The 19,916-nt window shown below is 35.9% G+C and overlaps 1 protein-coding gene across 1 annotated transcript in view; it reads left to right on the top strand.

Annotated features, from left to right (window-relative positions):
- LOC128208756 (uncharacterized) overlaps nucleotides 1–19,916 on the top strand; it is a 58,341-nt gene that overhangs the window by 16,909 nt on the left and 21,516 nt on the right. The window contains exons 14-19 of the mRNA XM_052912318.1: nucleotides 385–482; nucleotides 11,116–11,320; nucleotides 12,183–12,274; nucleotides 13,595–13,690; nucleotides 16,839–17,022; nucleotides 17,721–17,812. Coding sequence (XP_052768278.1) covers nucleotides 385–482; nucleotides 11,116–11,320; nucleotides 12,183–12,274; nucleotides 13,595–13,690; nucleotides 16,839–17,022; nucleotides 17,721–17,812 — 767 coding nt within the window. The remainder of the gene's footprint in view (nucleotides 1–384; nucleotides 483–11,115; nucleotides 11,321–12,182; nucleotides 12,275–13,594; nucleotides 13,691–16,838; nucleotides 17,023–17,720; nucleotides 17,813–19,916) is intronic.

The following is a 19,916-nucleotide window of genomic DNA, read 5'->3' as shown; positions in this document are numbered from 1 at the left end:
ACTTAACTTCAGGCTTTCAATGTTTGTCAGGGGATTTTAGCTAGCATAGCATTTCATTGATGTAAGCTAGCAGTTAGCAACTGGATGTCAGAGTTGTAAGCTAGCAGTTAGTAACTGTATTTCATCATTGTAAGCTAGCAGATAGCAACCATATGGCATTTCTGCAAACTAGCAGCTAGCAACCGTATGCCAGTGTTGTAAGCTAACCGTAATAAAAGATATCTCATTCTTGTATGCTAGCAGTTAGAAACTGGATGCCATTGTGGTAAATGAGCAGCTATGGTATTGTTGTAAGCTAGCAATTAACTGATGCATGTCATTGTCCTTGAATTGACCAGCAGTCTATTGAAATGACTTGTATGTAAAAAATATGTATTTTTCCAGTCGATATTCAAGCAAAACCACTGAAGGCAGGAGATGGATGTGACATCTGCATCATTGTAGTGCAACGGCTGGAACAACTTCTGGCCAATGCTTCTCAGGTAAGCAATTTATGATCTCAGGTAAGCAGTCAATTTCTCAGGTAAGCAGTCAAAGTTTTGCAGGTTAGCAGTCAATGCGTCTCAGGTAAGCAGTCAAAATTTCTCAGGTAAGCAGTTAATGTTCTAAGGTAAGCAACCAATGTTCTAAGGTAAGCAGTGAATTTCTTATGTATTCTGTTTTTATACGCCTGAAGGGTCGTATTATGTTATGGCCTCCATTGTCTGTCCGTCTGTCTGTCCGTCCGTCTGTCAGTCCGTTAGCAATTCCGTGTCCGGGCCATAACTTGGTAACTAATAAAGCGATTTTCAAATAACTTTATACAAATCATCACTACATTAAAAGGATGTGTCGCGCGCAATTTCCAGGTCCATACCTCAAACACTAGAATCACCATGGGGGTGCGTTAGCAATTCTGTGTCCGGGCCACAACTTGGTCACTAATAAAGTCATTTTCAAATAACTTTATACAAAGCATCATTACATTAAAAGGATGTGTCGCGCGCAATTACCAGGTCCATACCTCAAACACTAGAATCACCATGGGGGGGGGGACGTTAGCAATTCCATGTCCAGGCCATAACTGGGTTACTACTAAAGCAATTTTCAAATAACTTTATACAAATCATCTCTACATTAAAAGGATTTGTCAAGCATGCTTTCCAGGTCCGTACCTCAAAGGCTAATTTCACTGGGGGGCGTTAGCAATTCCGTTTCAATATTGGAAGTTTAAGCCTTTGTTGTAAACACTTCACACCTAGTAAGCAGTATACTAGCATAACCTAAATGTTTATTAAAGACCTCAAGCCGAATCTTCTTCGGGCGTATAATGCTCCGTTTCGCGGTGCTCTTGTTTAGGAAAGCAGTCAGAACTTTCACAGAGCTGTTAATGGGTAATTGCGAAAGACTGCTAGTTTACATCTTATCTGATACATTACATCTGATAAATTACAAGCGTTTTATTTATTTCACAATGTTCTTTGATTGTGTAGATAGCTCGGTTGACTCGGGATGGTTTAGAATTCAGGGCAAATTTTCCACTGTCGGGGATGTGGCATGTACCCTGTGTAACTGTTAGCTGATTTTGATTCATGCTTGCATCTCTTTCCTGTGTTGAAACCATGCATTGTCCTTTTTATGAGGTCAAGAGAACATAATTATAATTATCATAGAAGCTCGTAAGCATTGAAGCTGCAACGCAGAAAAACAAAACAGAAAATAAAAGTTTTTTTAATGTCTTTGTCAATTTAGCTCTGGGAGTAAGTTCCAGCAATTCACAGTTAATTAGCTCACCTTTTTCTTCTAGCTTGCAGATGGAACCCTCAATGTCCACCGCTTTTTTCAAATTTGCACCACCAGAGGCCATTTTTGTCTAATACTAATTTAAACTATAAGCAATGACCGCTTGGCTTGCGGCATGCATAGCAATGAAACTTAACTATAAACAGCGCCACCTATCAGAGAATTATGGGAAAAAAGTGACGTCATAGATTGCTTGATAATTACCGTATTTATGTCTAAATACTTAAATTTAATATGTATTTGTGATTCATGACTTGCACTTGGTCTTATTCAGCAATATTTTCTAGGTGTATACATGATTTATGGGACAGTCATTATATCATATATAGTTATAAATGGAGGCACCATATGGTTGGTTAAGTGATGAGTTGCTCTTTCAGTCTTAAGCAAAAAAGCTATGGAGCAAACTTCTTCCACAGTTTTAGCTGGATTGTTCTGAAACTTGGTTGACCTGATTACCATGTTGTGTTCTTATGCCCAACACATTTTCCCTTACTATTGACAGCATTGTTAGATAGGTCCTTAAAGCTATATTATTTAATTGGTGTATTTGCTTAGACTGCCCATAAACTCGATAATGATTAATACACAATTTGTGTGAAATAGAAAATAAGCAAAACAGGTTAAGTGTTCGTGTTTTATTGCTCCAAATAAATGATCTTATTAGATAAATTCCTTAATATTAATCTTGTGAATGTCAGTATTTTTATGTTTTGTCTTTGTTTTTCGAGCCTGGATGCAAAGAATAATATGGAGCCATGTTTTCATTGAGCATGAAAAAAAAAATGTGGAAATATCATAAAGTCAAGATTTTTAGTTAAATTGCATCTTTATGATAAAATGAAATGTCCATGGATGTTTTATTTCGCAATCAAATGAATTTTGTCGAAACTGATGAATCAAATTAAATAATGATTTAAAGAAACAATTGTACAATATGCTGGCTGATAATTATTTTAAAATATTTCAAATCTTAAAAGTTAAGTCACAAATTTCAGCACAACCTTTTTTCGCTATTACACCAAAAAATTGATTTTGAGAAAAAAATAAAAAATTGAGTGGCAAAACGATTTTAGGGTGAATATAAAAAATAACATAATTTTTTCAAACTACTTTTAAAGGCACAGAATATAGGTTGATGCATAAACATTTATTTTTTATTTTAATGAATTATCATGTTTAACTCATTTGACGTTAATGATATAAACAAAAACAAAATGATGTGTGTACAGATAGAAAGATTTAGCCTTATGAATGTTTTTTTTTTAAATTATTATGCACAAGTCAATTGTAACCACGGCCTCCCGAGGTGCAGGGGTATACCGGGGATAGCCAGGGAAATGGGCCGTGTTTTTACCTTCCAGGTGGCCCCGCAGTGCTGTGTGACTGGGCAGGTTTTGTCTTCGAGCCAAAAATAGCGGGGAATGGGCATAACCTAGGGTCCCTGGGGTGCGGGGGTATTTGGCGGTGATTTTACCGGACTTTGCTGGACTGAAAGTCAAAGTCCCCACTATTCACCGGACCTTGGGGGGCCATGGTTACAATTGACTGGTGCATTAGCTAAGTGGCCACAAATTCCTTAGTTATTTATTTATTTGCATCAACTACATTATGCCCCTTTAATTATTATGTTCGATGTGAGTGCAGCTTAGCATCATGTCAATTCAAAACAATGGCAAATTGGGCATCAAAACATGCATTCCTTTAATGACAGGTATGGTATGACTGATGAAGTAAACATGAAATAAACATGAGTCACGCCCATACTGTACAGCTCTCATACATGTTTTTCATTTGTAACAAATTCAGCTGCTGTGAACAACAAAAAAGTGAAATTAGCATAAAATGAAGAAAAAAATCCGGTTCCAAGCAAATGATACCATTAAATGAGTCAAATTATGCTGTTATACGAGATTAAACAAATAAGATAGTGCTTTATATGAGTCTTAACCAATCAAATTTTGTCAATATACAAGTCTGAACAAATCAAATTATGCCATTATATGAGTTTTAACAATTCAAATTATGCAGTTATCTGAGTCTTAACGAATCAAATTATGCCAATATATGAGTCTAAACAAATCAAATTATGCCAATATATGAGTATTAACAAATCAAATCAAGCCAATATATGAGTTTTAACAAATCAAATTATGCCAATATATGAGTCTTAACAAATCAAATCTTGCCAATATATGAGTCTTAACAAATCAAATTATGCCAATATATGAGTCTTAACAACTAAAATTATGCCAATATATGAATCTTAACAAATCAATTTATGCCAATATATCAGTCTTAACAAATCAAATTATGCCAATATATGAGTCTTAACAAATCAAATCGTGCCAATATATGAGTCTTAACAAATCTAATTATGCCGTTAAATGAGATTTAACAAAACAAATTATGCTGTTATATGAGTCTTAACACATAAATTTATGTCGTTATATGGGTTGAAACAAATCAAATTATGCTGTTATACGAGTCTTAACACATAGATTTATGCTGTTGTTTGAGACTTAAGAAAGCATATTATGTCGTGATATGAGTTTTAACAGTTTTAACAGAGATATGTCCTGTTAAAAGCCAATGATGCTTTTATGTGAGTTAACAAATCAATTTATGCCATTTTATGAGTCCTAACAAAGCAAATCGGGTCTTAATATTAGTCTTAATAGAAAAATATGTACTAAGCATTACTGTTGCTACACTTTTTCAAACAGAGTAATTTTAATATCTCTGATAAATCTCTGTCAACCACTGTTTAGCATATAATTTGAAGTTTAAATAGTGAAAACAATTGATAAGTCTAGTCTAAATATTTAAAGTATGGGAATTTCATTGGTTTGATGGGTTTTTTTACGGATGACTATCGGCATCTTTTTCCACCGTCGAGATGGAACATTTACGATCTTTACTGATCGTTGGACTGCTACTTAGAAGATCTGGGTCCTGACTATTGTAGAGGTCATTGGTGCCGGGAAGCGGAACAAGAGCCTTTATATGGGTCAAACGGAACAGCATGAGGCGCAGCTCATTTCGGAATCGCTTTCCTGTGACGCAGTACAGGATGAAGTTGATCGAAGAGTTGATCACGATTCCAAGCTTGGCCACGGAGTAAGCTTCGTTGACCATCTCAAAGTTCATCTATTCGAAACAAAGTAATTCTAACTGTGGTAGCTACCAGTTGTAAATAGTGCATATAAGACTGACATCAGAAAGGAAAATATTTTTTCTAGTTAGTTTAATTTTTTGAATGATAGGTTAGTGTACTCAATAATGATGTTTTGTCATGGTCCCATGTTAACCAATGATATGAAGTTCGAGCCTAAAGTTCAGACTTGTAAAATATGATAAATTTCAACATATGCAGCTAAGTTCTAAATATATTGATCTTGAAATAGCAATTTAACAATGAAACTAATATTCAAAATTTTAAGTCTTGCTTTTTAATCTCTGACTCCAAATGCTAGTGAAATATGTGGCCAGGTTTTGGATCCTGAGTACAGTATAGTTTTATTGGTGGCCACTCAGTCGTACAAACATTTTCTGCTGCAAGTATATTCTTGCTAAATGATGACCTAATGGGTGTGAGTTGGATGATATTGAAATAACTCATTTCACAATCCTAAAATGAACCAGTTATTAAGACTAATCTGTAGGCTAAAACTTACGTTTTCTGGTTGCATCATGAAGAAACATTGAGTTACGCACTGAAGAGCAATAAGGCCAAGAAAGGTGAAGGTCACGGTGAGGAGGATGTTCGTCATCTGGTTTTCCTTACGTTGGGCTCGCTTCTGAGCTTTGTTTCCACGCATCTGCAGCATTTTCCTGAAAAAAATATTGTGGTTTAAATTGTTATTATGAAGACATAAAAGCTGTATAGATGATTTAAAGTTATTATGAAGACGTGTAATCAGTGGGGATAAAATACAGTTATTGTGAGGACATATAAACTACAAAGGATCTTTAACTAAGACTTAGGCTTTATGTTTGCTTACTTGCATTGTTGGAATTGACAAATTTTTATTGGTCATAATGCAATCAAGTAATAAAGAAATATGTAACGAATGCCCTGTGAAGATGATTTAACTTTTGAAATGTCACCATATTGCAATGCCTTACTTGTTAAGCTGGCCGACACGGAAGATGATGGCCATATTCATGAACATGATGCTGACCCATGGAGCAAGAACTAGAAACATGCAGTGGATCCAGAATTCGTAAAGCTGCGATCCAGCACCATGTCCGAACTCTGTATATTCATACGCTGTCTCGTTTGCGTCCCGCTCGTAATTGGGAACCGCTCGATAAGTGTTGAAGTGTGGCATGTTGATGATGAAACTGAGGACGGAAATTAGCGCTACTCCGATCTGAGCTGCCCGTTCGTTACAAAGTGTCTGCAGAGGGAAGATATAGAGGATCTTACATGATTGGAAATTTAATACAAACATTAATTGAAATGAGTTTAGTAAAAGTTCTAAAGTGAGTCCTCTGTTCAAGTGTTCAATATATGAAAATGATTTGCATACTAGGAATTGGGTCTTATTGATATTGGCCCACTAGTTGTTAGATCTGACTGAAATTGTCAAACTAGTAATTATATCTAACTGAAATCGGCACACTAGTTGTTAGATCTGACTGAAATTGGCATGCAAGTGATAAGATTTAACTGTTACCAGGATAATAGTTATAAGATCTTACTGAAATTGACATGCTAGTAATTAGATCGAACTGAAATCGGCATACTAGTATTTAGATCTAGTATTATTTTTCCCCCCCTTTTTTCAAAACTTCAAAATCGATAATTGTTGGAACGCTACAATTGACAATATATACAGATAGTATTTTAAAATGATAACAAAGAAAGAATAAACAGGGATAAAAGAAAAAATAATGATTTTTTTTTTAAATATTTAACAATATTTGGAGAAAAAAAAGAAGCTGTTATTACCTTTGCCTGATCGATCCAGCAGACCTGGACGTATCGGTCGATTGTGACTCCAACAAGAGTCCAGATGCTGTTGACAACAAAGAAATAGAACATCGGGTAGCCAATGTATGCATACACGACCCCAAATATATTCGACATCTTCACCCATGGTGCTAGCTCAATGAGACTGTCCGTTAGGAAGAAAAATATCAGGACACCTATATCGTTAACCGCTTGAGCGATCAGGTATGTCCCTGTCGACGATTTCATCAATTTCTTCCGCCAAATCACGATTGAAAGGAGGTTTCCAAATAGGCCAAGGACAAAAAATACTGGTCCGATATATGCACTGGTGATATGATGCATTTGACGCGCTGTAAGCATGACTTCATGGCTCAGAATATGCCCTGTGTCAAACGCAAGCACTTCTGTACCATTAGCCATGTCAGAATGGTTCATGATGGCTGTCTTGGATTTGAGTGTTTTTTTCTCTGAATTTGCTGAAATGTTTGAAAAAAACTCAACAATAATATAATTTCATAATCAATTTCTTTTGTTTTAGTTTTAAATCACAATTGTTCAGATTTTTTAAAATAAAAATACAAGCATTTCTAATCTTGCGATATTTCCATGTTTTCTGTTGTATTGTGCTGTTCATGGTGTAAATATTTGATTGTTCTAAATTAAAAACAAAAAAAATATATAAATTAAGATACGATATACCTAATAAGTAATAAGTTTTTATTTACAATAACACAATAAAACAAATCGTTTTAATAAAAACCAAGTAAGTCATCACTTACTTTGATTATATGTTATGTCCGTCGCACAAATGGAAAAAGTTTTATGAAGAGTCAGAAGACAATACCCTTATTTATCGTTTTCCAAATGCCAGGCTCATGACATGCACCAATTTGAGCATATTAATTATCACCAAGGTGACCATTAGCAGTAGTTCTTCTAATTGGTTTACACTTTCATGTACTGTTATACTTTCATGTACTGTTATTTTTGCCTGCTAAAGAACTATTATACAGAGGAATAAAGTTGATTACTCCTGAAATTAGGATCCAGTGTTTTTAACTTGGGACTATTGTACAAGTGTAAAGAGATTTTCTTTTATCTTTTATGTATTGAATGGTTATGTTATAAAAGCAGCCTGACGTTTAACATAGATTTGATTTTATATGGCCCAACATCTCCTTCATTGCAAGACATGTCTTTGCCTTGCTAGTCCCTGTTTAAAGAAGAGGGTAACATGTGCATAACATTAGTTGCAAAAATTATGAAAATAATTGTATAAATTTAAACAAGTAAATCCAACAGCCAAGAGGTGTGTGTGGGGTGGGGGGTAGGGTAAAGCCCTTTTCTCCCTCCCAGTACTCCTATTATTATCCTTTCAGCCTCACCTCTGTCTCACTCTCATAAACTGTCAAACAAACTTGCATTCCCCTACCTATTCCCCCCTCATCACATTGCCCCCTCCCCCATCACTTTGCCCCCTTCCCACGCATTGCCCTCTTATACATTGTCCCCTCCCCCATCACATTGCCCCCTTATATCCCCCACCCATCACATTGTCCCCTCCCCCATCACATTGCCCCCTTCCCCCCGCATGGCATTATTATATTCCCCACCCATCACATTTTCCCCTCCCCCCCATCGCATTGCCTGTTCCCCCTAATGGCCTTTTTTTTATCCCCCGCCTTGAAAAGGCGAGGGGAAATAGTAATGGTAGGCGCGATTCCGTGTGTGTGTGTGTGTGTGTGTGTGTGTGTGTGTGTGTGTGCGTCCGTCCGGCCCACATTCATTTCTTTGCATCTCCTCTTACATTTCTCATGCGATTTCTACCAAACTTTCCAGACTGATGATCATAAAGTGAAGCAGCGCATATTGTCGGGCTTTCCCGATTCGACCATTTTTGAAAGAGTTATTGCCCTTTGCTTATTTTACATTTAAAATTGGTTTCTTCGCAACTGCTCTTACGTTTTTCATGCAATTTCTACCAAACTTTTACAGATTGATTATCATAAAGTGAAGCAGCGCATATTGTTGTGCTTTCCTGATTCAACTATTTTTGAAAGAGTTATTGCCCTTTGCTTATTTTACATTTAAAATTGGTTTCTTCGCATTTAAAATTGGTTTCTTCGCAACTCCTCTTACGTTTTTCATGCGATTTCTACCAAACTTTCACAGACTGATGATCATAAAGTGAAGCAGCGCATATTGTCGGACTTTCCTGATTTGACCATTTTTGAAAGAGTTATTGCCCTTTGCTTATTTTACATTTAAAATTGGTTTCTTCGCAACTCCTCTTACGTTTTTCATGCGATTTCTATCAAACTTTCACAGATTGATTATTATAAAGTGAAGAAGCGCATATTGTCGGGCTTTCCCGATTCGACTATTTTTGAAAGAGTTATTGCCCTTTGCTTTTTTTACATTTAATATTGGTTTCTTCGCAACTGCTCTTACGTTTTTCATGTGATTTTTACCAAACTTTCAGAGACTGATGATCATAAAGTGAAGCAGTGCATATTGTCGGGCTTTCCTGATTTGACCATTTTTAAAAGAGTAATTGCCCTTTGCTTATTTTACATTTAAAATTGGTTTCTTCACAACTCCTCTTACGTTTATGACTATAAAGTGACGCAGCGCATATTGTCAGGCTTTTGCAATTTGACCTTTTTTGAAAGAGTTATTGCCCTTTCTTAATTTTACGCATTTCTTATGTTCCTGAGAAACTACCCTTACCATTGATTGGCTTTCGTTACAAAAAAAGCCCCATGAGGCGGGGGATATGGCTGTCTGTGACCGCTCTTGTTTTTATTATACAACAGTGTACTTTTCCTTTGGTTCTTAAATCAACCATTAATAGTGTTAAATACAAAATCATGACTTGTTTTGTAACAGATCATTTTCACGTGTTTCCTTAAATGCAAAAGATAATAACTCATTTTATAACAAATAAACTGTTTTGTGTTAGAGAGAGAGCTATTATTTCATGGTTTTGGATCTATGTGATAATGTCTCTTATTCCCCTCTGGATAATTTTCAGAATTAACTGATAATTTTATCTATATTGTTGTCACATTTGTTACACAAGTGGGCCCTATCGGTCACAGGTGGTAAAAACCCCATTTAGGTTAATGGAGCAAAGGTTTAAAACGGTCTTCAAAACCTTCATAATTATGTATTATATTTAAGGAATGAATTGCGTGATTGAAGTCATTATCAGGATATGTATGCATTTTGGCTGGTTAAAGTGTGTTATTATCAAGCCCAACTGCGTTCATATCCCCAATAATGACAACAATCACGCAATTCATTCCTTTAATTTACATACGAGGAAGGTTTTGAAGACCATATTTACACCAGTTGTTCATTACATGTATTTCTTTCCAGAATTGTTAAAACAAATACTTCACCTCATTTAAGGAAACGACCCAACTGAGCTTCAAACCTGTCCAATTTTCAAATATTAAAAGTGACAAATTTAAAAGATAGCAATTATCGGTATGAGTCCAAGAGTATAATGTTGATATCATTGGGCCAAAAAAATTGAACTTAAAACTAAACTCAGTTACTTAACAAGAAGAATAGACAGAGATAGCGTTATAAACCATCAATGTTTTTTTTTTTACTTTTTAGGAATGATGGAAAGGCCCTTTGACATGGGGAACATAGCCTTGTTTTGGCAATCCATATAATGTTCATATTGTTTTAAACCTTTTATTCAATAAACCTATAGACATATTCATGAATGGCTCTATATCGCTATAATTGCCAAATTTTAGAGGTCTATGCTCCTAAAAAAAGTGCTAATTTTTGTTTTGACCATTAAACATTTAGCAAATGTAGCAATATATAGCAACTGCTCTTCCTATGTCAAAGGTCAAGGTCAGACTTACAGGTTTATCATTATGGAATGGTGCTTATATGCATATGACACAGGTCTTATAACTTTTTCCCAGTCCCAAATTAATACCTTCTGTTTCTATATAAAACAATTCCCCTTATGTTGATTTTTCTATCTCAATTATTTGCTGTGTGCAGGGGGCGTGTTGGGGGTATTTCTCACTCCTGTGATAGCTTACATATACATTGTAAGATAATTGACAAATATTTATGAATATCTGCCCAAGGAATTACTTAATGATAAGTTCTGACTGTATTTGCAGCCTCTCATCCAGGAGGTTGCGAGGTCAATCCTCACTACAAAGGAGCACGTTCTCATGGCCTCTCAAAAAGGATGTACATGCTGGTTTCTATCTCGATAACTGATTGGAGTGTCTTCACAATCAATTTAAAAAAAATTATATGAATTATAACTAGGAGGTATAAGTGGAATAAGTGACTTATAATTTTAACCAGATTCCATATAAATTCCATTCCAGGAGGAGATATTGGCCGAGCTCGAGAAAATTTGTGCTTATGTCCCTGCCGAGTACACGACCCAATGTGAGAAGTACATGAAAGAGTACGCTCCCCTGATTATCAGCGCATTGAAAAGTAAAATGGATCCTCGTGCTGCGTGTGCACTCGCCCAGATGTGCAAGAGTGGAGCTCCGATGATGACCATTCCTATTCCGGAGGATTCTGGTAAAAATTCAGTATTTGGAAGCCAAAAAGAAGAGTCACTGTCGTAGCCTTGGCATCGTTGTTGTTAGTGTCACCATTGTTTTGTTGTGTCTGTGTTTGGAAAGAAAAAAGAAGAATCACAGTCATGGAATAGTCTTAGCATTGTAATTGTTGTCAATTTCGCAGTGCTCGAGTGGGGATTTGAAAAGGGTGGGGTGCTAGGTCAGAAAGGCACCTCTATTGACCATTTAGTGAGTCTTAATGGGGCACTTCAAGGGTCAATGTCTTATTCATATTGTGTTTGTGTTGTAACTTCTTTCAATACTAATAGTTTGTTATAAATATCTTAGCTGTTATCTTTAGTTGGGTGTCAAAATTATGCATATTTTTTATTTTTATTCTTAATTCTAAAAATGTTCACTTGACAATATGTCCAATATATATCAAATTAAGTTTATAACCATCAAATGCAGCTCTGACAAACAAAAGGGCACAGCGGGGCATAGTAAAAAGCAGCAGGGTGCCAGAAAAGGGTAGCAGGGCACTCCCGCCTGTTATTTAGGCCTAGCTGGAGCACTGCCTTCGCTGTTGTCAGCTACAATTTCAACCTTTTCCATAGCTCAAAGTGTTGAAACCTTTTATATATTCATGTTACCAGTGTCAATATGCACATAACCTATACCAATCATACACTGACAATGACTGTGCACTATATTTACATCCAGCAGTTCTACTTTTCATTTTAAATAGAAAGTAGAGAGGCACCAGTCCCCCGTGCATTATCAAAATACAAGAGCACAAACAAGAAGAGTTATTTAATTGAATTGTCTTCTGAATCAATCGAAACTATTTAACATAAACTTCTGATCTTAATATGTTGCAGTGAAGGAAAAGGCCGGACCATCGATGGAGTGTGAGTTGTGTGGCACTGTCCTGTATTACATCAAAATTCTTCTTGGGAACAATGCTTCAAAGGTTTGTTGATTTTTTTACTAGTTTTCGATACTTTTATAGGATATCCCTTTTCGGGTCACCTACTAACCCCATAACGTAAATTTCATGTTGACGACCTGTTTACATTGATCAGCTTATGGGCAGTGTTTTATCATTTCATCGGAATGGGGAAATAGACGCCACATTGGTACGATATGATTTACTTAACATGTTTGTCTCGTCTTTAAATGGAAACAAATAGCAGTTAAAAAATGTACTGACATTATGTCCCTTGTTAAGTAATTATGTCTCCCCTTCAACTGAAAGGGAGACATACTGTATTTGTCATTATTATTCTTATACTTATTCTTCTTTTTCTTCACCCAAATTTTGTCTATAGCATAACAGAAAAACTACTTATTATAATAATGGAATTGATTGATAATTATAAAAATAAAGATAGTGATGTCAAGTTGTGCACTTTACTTTGCAAGAATTATAATGCTGGGGCACTTAATTGCAAAGAAATCTCCCCTTGTTCATTTTTTATAATGCAAACTTTGTCCATGCGATTCCTCAAAAACTGTGTGACACAATTTATTGGAACTTGGTACTTACATAGGTAGCAATTCAAAGTTGACAGGGCTCTCACTAGGCTGAAAATTTTGGGAGAAGTGACTTCTCCCTTCAGTCAATTTAGGGAGAAGTGGGGAGACTTTAGGGAGAAGTGATACTTTTCATAACACCTGATACAAAAACTATGCCATACCACACACCTCAGTTTATATTCACATTCAAATTGATTGCTATAACTATATAAAATGTTCATAAAATAATGTATCATTTTTGGCTCAGCAAAAGTGTATTTGTCAATGTCACATAGTTTATCTCCAAATAGCATCTAAAATGCACAACTTGTGCACCCTGCATTTATAACATAAGGACACTTTATTTCAGAGTTATCTCCCTTTGTTCATTTTTTTGTATAATGTAAATTTTTCAGGGCACTTATTCATTAACTACTGAAAGGAATTGATTGAAACTTGGAACATATATAGATAGAGTGATGTGAAGTTGTGCACCTTGCAAGAATTATAACTCTGGAGCACTTTATTGCAGAATTATCTCCCATTGTTTATTTTTTATTATGCAATCATTGTCCAGACACTTACTCACAAAACCTACTTACCGTAAAAAACTATTTTTCCCCCTTACCGTACTTTAATATTATCTCTCTTCAAAGTTCCTGTTTAAGGGGAGACATTATTTTTCGAAGGCGGCACTTCTAAAACAACATTTCTAGTTTACTGTCAAATGAAGGTGTGTAGTTACATAATTAAATGTTCATATCTTTCTTTGCAGGAAGAGATTAAGACTGAAATAGAGAAGCTGTGTGATCAGTTGCCGACAGAGTTGACCTCCACATGCAAGAGTTTGGTTGAAAATTATCTCGACAAGGTATGTATACTGGTTTTGAAACCTTAACCATGATCATATAGTGATATTTATCTTCATGGACATTGATTGGAATAAACCCTAATTGCTAAGCCTGTAAAAATCACTTTTTGTCTTCTGTGTTTATATTCTGGTTAAAATCATAAAGCTGCACTCTCACATATAGGTAGTTTTGACAACTTTTTTTTTTTTTTTTCCCTTTAAATGAGTAATGTTTGTGTAAAAGTCTGCTTGTCATATTTACATTCGAAAATTTATATTTTATGGCTAACAGCGTTACTAACCAAAAATGAATTTTTCCTCTTTAACAAACAATTGAGATGTTTTATTGTGAATTATCTTATATGACTGAATTAAAGGCATTTATGCCGATTTATGCCTAAATCAGCCGATTCTGAGACAAATAATTAAAAAGTGTCAATACTGACAAGCAGTGAGAGTGCAGCTTTAAAAATTGAAAGAATAAAGAATTTGATTTATCCCATGGGTTTTTGTGTTAAAGGGGCTTTGTCAGCATTGGTGAGTTTATTTGTTTATATTTAGGAATACAAAAATAAGTGACAGGTTGAATAAGCCCCTTTAAAGCTCCTCAGTACTTAGTTACTTACAAAATTGGTTCCTTCGATAAACCTATGGTCACCTGGCTAGCACATTGCTTCTCATGATGTCTGAGATTCGATTCCTGGCCTGGGCGTAATTGAGTTTGGTTTGTGATCACCAAGCCAAAGGAGTGGGTTTTCTGCGTGTACTCCAGCAATGTTTGCCCTAGGGCAAGCGTATACCTAATGTTATCAATAGTGATGTTCCGATGATCGATTATAATCGAAAAATTGATTGGTTGGGCCTGAAATTGGCAACAATCAATTATATTTGGTTATAATCGATCATCGATTCAACTGGCGAGTTGTTTTTATCCAGGTTTTCAACGAAAACCGGGTTATTAGAATGAGGTTGTCGTTGGGCGGGCGGGCGGACGGGCGGGCGGGCGGCAAACATTGGTTTCTGTTCAATAACTTTAGTTAGCATTGATAGATATTGATGAAACTTGGTGTGTAGGTAGCTTATGGGAAGAGCTAGCTTGGGATTGCTTTTGAGGGGGGTGGTGGTAAGGTCAAGGTCACTGTTACTAAAAATAGAAAAATGGTTTCTGCCCAATAACTTTAGTTAGCATTGATAGATATTGATGAAACTTGGTGTGTAAGTTGCTTATGTGAAGAGCTAGCTTGGGATAGCTTTTGAGTGGGGAGGGGCTAAGGTCAAGGTCACTATTACTTAAAATAGAAAAATGGTCAAGGTCACTGTTACTTAAAATAGAAAAATGGTTTCTGCCCAATAACTTTAGTTAGCATTGACAGATATTGATGAAACTTGGTGTGTAGGTACCGGTAGCTTATGTGAAGAGCTAGCTTGGGATTGCTTTTGAGGGGGGGAGGGGCTAAGGTCAAGGTCGCCTGTTACTAAAAATAGAAAAATGGTTTCTGCCCAATAACTTTAGTTAGGATTGATAGATATTGATGAAAGTTGATGTGTAGGTAGCTTATGTGAAGAGCTTGCTTGGGATTGCTATTGAGGGGGGAGGGGCGAAGGTCAAAGTCACTGTTGCTTGAAATAGAAAAATGGTTTCTGCCCAATAACTTTAGTTAGCATTGACCGATGTTGATGAAACTTGGTGTGTAAGTTGCTTATGTGAAGAGCTAGCTTGGGATTGCTTTTGAGTGGGGAGGGGCTAAGGTCAAGGTCACTATTATTTAAAATAGAAAAATGGTCAAGGTCACTGTTACTTAAAATAGAAAAATGGTTTCTGCCCAATAACTTTAGTTAGCATTGACTGATATTGATGAAACTTGGTGTGTAGGTAGCTTATGTACAGAGCTAGCTTGGGATTGCTTTTGAGGGGGGTGGGGCTAAGGTCAAGGTCGCCTGTTACTAAAGATAGAAAAATGGTTTCTGCCCAATAACATAAGTTAGCATTGATAGATATTGATGAAACTTAGTGTGTAGGTAGCTTATGTGAAGAGCTTGCTTGGAATTGCTTTTGAGTGGGAAGGGGCTAAGGTCAAGGTCACTATTACTAAAAATAGAAAAATGGTTTCCGCCAACAGTAATTTTCAGTTACGTCTCTTTTTGATAAAAGTAAAGATAAAGTCATACAACAAATTAATTGGCTATAATTTCTGATTGCCCATAACAAAAACCTGGTTTCGTCGCACTGTTCCTAAAAATAGAAAAATGTTTTTCTGCCCAACAACTTAGTTAGAATTGATGGATAGTGATGAATCTTAGTGTGAATATAGCTTATATGAAGCTGCAGATTGAACTTGCTCATACAACAAATTAATTGGCTATAATTTCTGATTGCCCATAACAAAAACCTGGTTTCGTCGCATTGCGGCGCTTCTAGTTCTTCTTTCCTCTCATTATTTGCGTTCGGTTAATTTCCCCAAATTTACTCCATTGAGTTTGTTTATTCATTCGGAAGTTTTCAGTTGTTATCATTAACAATATGGCCGAAAGCAACAACGGCACTAAATAACTTCAAACAGACGCATAACATAAGCATAGTTAAGGATTACAAGTTATTGTACAAGAATAAAACTACAATTACGGTATTGTCAAAAAACGATTTGACTTTCAATAGTTGGTTACTTGAGTGGAACCGATTATCGATAGTCAAACTGGAACTGATTCCCAACTCTAGTTATCGAACTGTTTTGTTTTATATCACTTGTTTGGAACCAAGCAGCAAATTTTCACTGCAAACATGTTTACTGAAAGCATGGCTGTTTTGCCCACAGCGTAAGACCACACTCTTGCATACCATCATGCCAATAAGAATGATTAATGTTGGGGCGATTTTCAGAACTTTGTTAAAGTTAACAATGTGATAAATATATCATTGTTAACTTTTAAACATGAAATATTTAACGATGGGCTCACATATTTGAAAAAGCAAGTAAAGTTGAAACAATTGGCATATATCTTGTTAAAAACAAGTGTGTCCATTAAACTACCAGAGGAGTAAAGATTTAAAAGTTAATAATGATGAAGTAAATAAAGTTGTTAACTTGGCCCATAGTGTAATAATAACAACTTTAACAATTATTGTGTAATAAGTCAATTCAAACAAAACCTATAATTATGAAATATTCAGGTTATTGATATGCTGGTCAAGGACATCGACATCAACACGATTTGTCAGGAAATTGGCCTTTGTCCTGCCCTTACATCGTCAAGCCTTGGGACCGATGTAGTTATCTCCCCCTTGATGAAACCCATAGACACTCTGCCTCTCATGTTGCCATCAGTTGGGAAAGAAACTGAGAATAACGTACAAGGTAGTGTGTTTAAAAAATTCAACTTTCACGATAAACATGAATAAGAATTGTATCCTGTCTTCTTGAATGTACAAGAACTGGATCCTGTCTTCTTGAATGTACACTAATTGGATCCTGTCTTCTTGAATGTACAAGAACGGGATCCTGTCTTCTTGATTGTGCAAGAATCGGATCCTGTCTTCTTGAATGTACAAGAATCGGATCCTGTCTTCTTGAATTTACAAGAATTGGATCCTGTCTTCTTGAATGTACAAGAATTGGATCCTATCTTCTTGGATGTACAAGAATCTGATCCTGTCTTGTTGAATGTATAACCATTGGATCCTGTCTCCTTGAATGTACAAGGATTGTACCCCCCTGCTATTTAGGCCTAGCTGGAGCACTGCCTTCGCTGTTGTCAGCTACAATTTAAACCTGTTCCATAGCTCAAAGTGTTGAAACCTTTTACATCTTCATGTTACCAGTGATAATATGCACATAACCTATACTTGTCGTACACTGACAATGACTAAGCAGAATATTAACGTCGAACAGTTCTACTTTGATTTTCATTAAAATTAACAGGAAGAAGACAGGAACCATTCCCCCTTGCATTTTCAAAATACAAGGCCACAAACAAGAAGAGTTATTTAATTGAATTTGCCTTCTGAATCAATCGAAACTATTTAATATAAACTTCTAATAATAATATGTTGCAGTGAAGGAAAAGGCTGGACCATCGATGGAGTGTGAGTTGTGTGGCACTGTCCTGTATTACATCAAAGTTCTTCTGGGGAACAATGCTTCAAAGGTTTGTTGATTTTTTTACTAGTTTTCGATACTTTTATCGGATATCCCTTTTCGAGGCACCTACTAACCCCATAACGTATATTTCATGTTGACCTGTTTACATTGATGAGCTTATGGGCAGTGTTTTATTATTTCATCGGAATAGAGAAATAAACGCCACTTTGTTATGATATGATTTACTTAACATGTTTTTCTGGTCTTTAAATGGAAACAAATAGCAGTTAAAAAATGTATTGACATTATGGCCCTTGTTTAGTAATTGTGTCCCTTCCACTAAAAGGGAGACAAACTGTATTTCTTATTACTTTTCTTAAAATGTTTCCCCTTCGACTAAAAAGGAGACATAATGAAATTGTCATTATTCTTCTTATACTTCTTCGTCTTTTTCTTCACCAAAATTTTGTCTGTAGCCTAACACAAAAACTACTTAAAGGAATTGATTGATATTTTGAACTTAAGAAAGATAGTGATTTCTCCCACCTCAGATAAGTAGATCCAATAATTTAACCAGGCTAGAAATTCTTATCTTGCCCACGGGCGAAGATAAAATGCCCGTATGGAATTCCTTTTTAATGGTCACCACATTGTAATTACCTCCCTTGTTGAAGACTGTCGTATGTAGCATCATGGAAACCTTGTCTTGTGGCAATATTTAGAACGCTAATTAACTTTTCTCACTTCAAGTGTCACCATAAAACAGTTTTCACGCACCTTTCAAGAAATAATGCTTCACTCTCCTTAGAACTATTTAAAGACCTATTTGACTATTAACATAATCTGAATCACTGCGCGCATATCCATGAAGACCAAGAATTTTCGCATATCCATATATATAGAAAAACAGTTGAAACTGAATAACTTTAGTTAGGGATGACGTATCTTGACTAAACTTGGTCTTTAGGAAGAGTTTATGGAGACCTATCATGGGATTGCGTCAAGGGTCCCTAGTTTCAAGGTCAAGGTCACTGTTATTAAAAATAGAAAAACGGTTGAAACTGAATAACTTCAGTAAAGGTTGACATATCTTGACTAAACTTGGTCTATAGGAAGAGTTTATGGAGACCGTTCATGGGATTGCGTTTGAGGTCCCTAGGGTCAAGGTCAAGGTCACTGTTACTATATATAGAAAAACGGTTAAAACTGAATAACTTTAGTTAGGGTTGACATATCTTGACCAAACTTGGTCTATAGGAAGAGTTTATGGAGACCTTTCATGGGATTGTGTTTGGGGTTCCTAGGGTCAAGGTCATGGTCACTGTTACTAAAAATCGAAAAACGGTTGAAACTGAATAACTTTAGTTAGGGATGACATATCTTGACCAAACTTGGTCTATAGGAAGAGTGTATGGATACCTTTCATGGGATTGCGTTTGGGGTCCCTAGGGTCAAGGTCAAGGTCACTGTTACTAAAAATAGAAAAACGGTTGAAACTGAATAACTTAAGTTAGGAATGACATATCTTGACTAAACTTGATCTTTAGAAAGAGTTTATGGATACCTTTCATGGGATTGTGTTAAGGGTTCCTAGGTTCAAGGTCAAGGTCACTGTTACTAAAAATAGAAAAATGGTTGAAACTGAATAACTTTAGTTAGGGATGACATATTTTGACCAAACTTGGTCTATAGAAAGAGTGTATGGATACCTTTCATGGGATTGCGTTTGGGGTCCCTAGGGTCAAGGTCACTGTTACTAAAAATAGAAAAACGGTTGAAACTGAATAACTTTAGTTAGGGATAACATATCTTGACTAAACTTGGTCTTTAGGAAGAGTTTATGGATACCTCTCATGGGATTGCGTTAAGGGTCCCTAGGTTCAAGGTCAAGGTCACTGTTACTAAAAATAGAAAAACGGTTGAAACTGAATAACTTCAGTAAGGGTTGACATATCTTGACCAAACTTGGTCTATAGAAAGAGTTTATGGATACCTTTGATGGGATTGTGTCCCTAGGGTCAAGTTCAAGGTCACTGTTACTAAAAATAGAAAAACAGACACAGGCTGAAGTTCTTCTGTCAATAATTAAAAACCTGGTTTCGTCGCATTGCGGCGTTTCTTGTTCATTTTTTATTTTTATAATGCAAACTTTGTCCATGTGATTCCTCAAA

The sequence above is a fragment of the Mya arenaria genome, chromosome 2 (genome assembly GCF_026914265.1).
Source record: "Mya arenaria isolate MELC-2E11 chromosome 2, ASM2691426v1".
Taxonomy (NCBI): Eukaryota; Metazoa; Mollusca; class Bivalvia; order Myida; family Myidae; genus Mya; species Mya arenaria.
The sequence above is the reverse complement of the archived record's forward strand: the minus strand, read 5'-3'. Positions and strand labels throughout refer to the sequence as shown.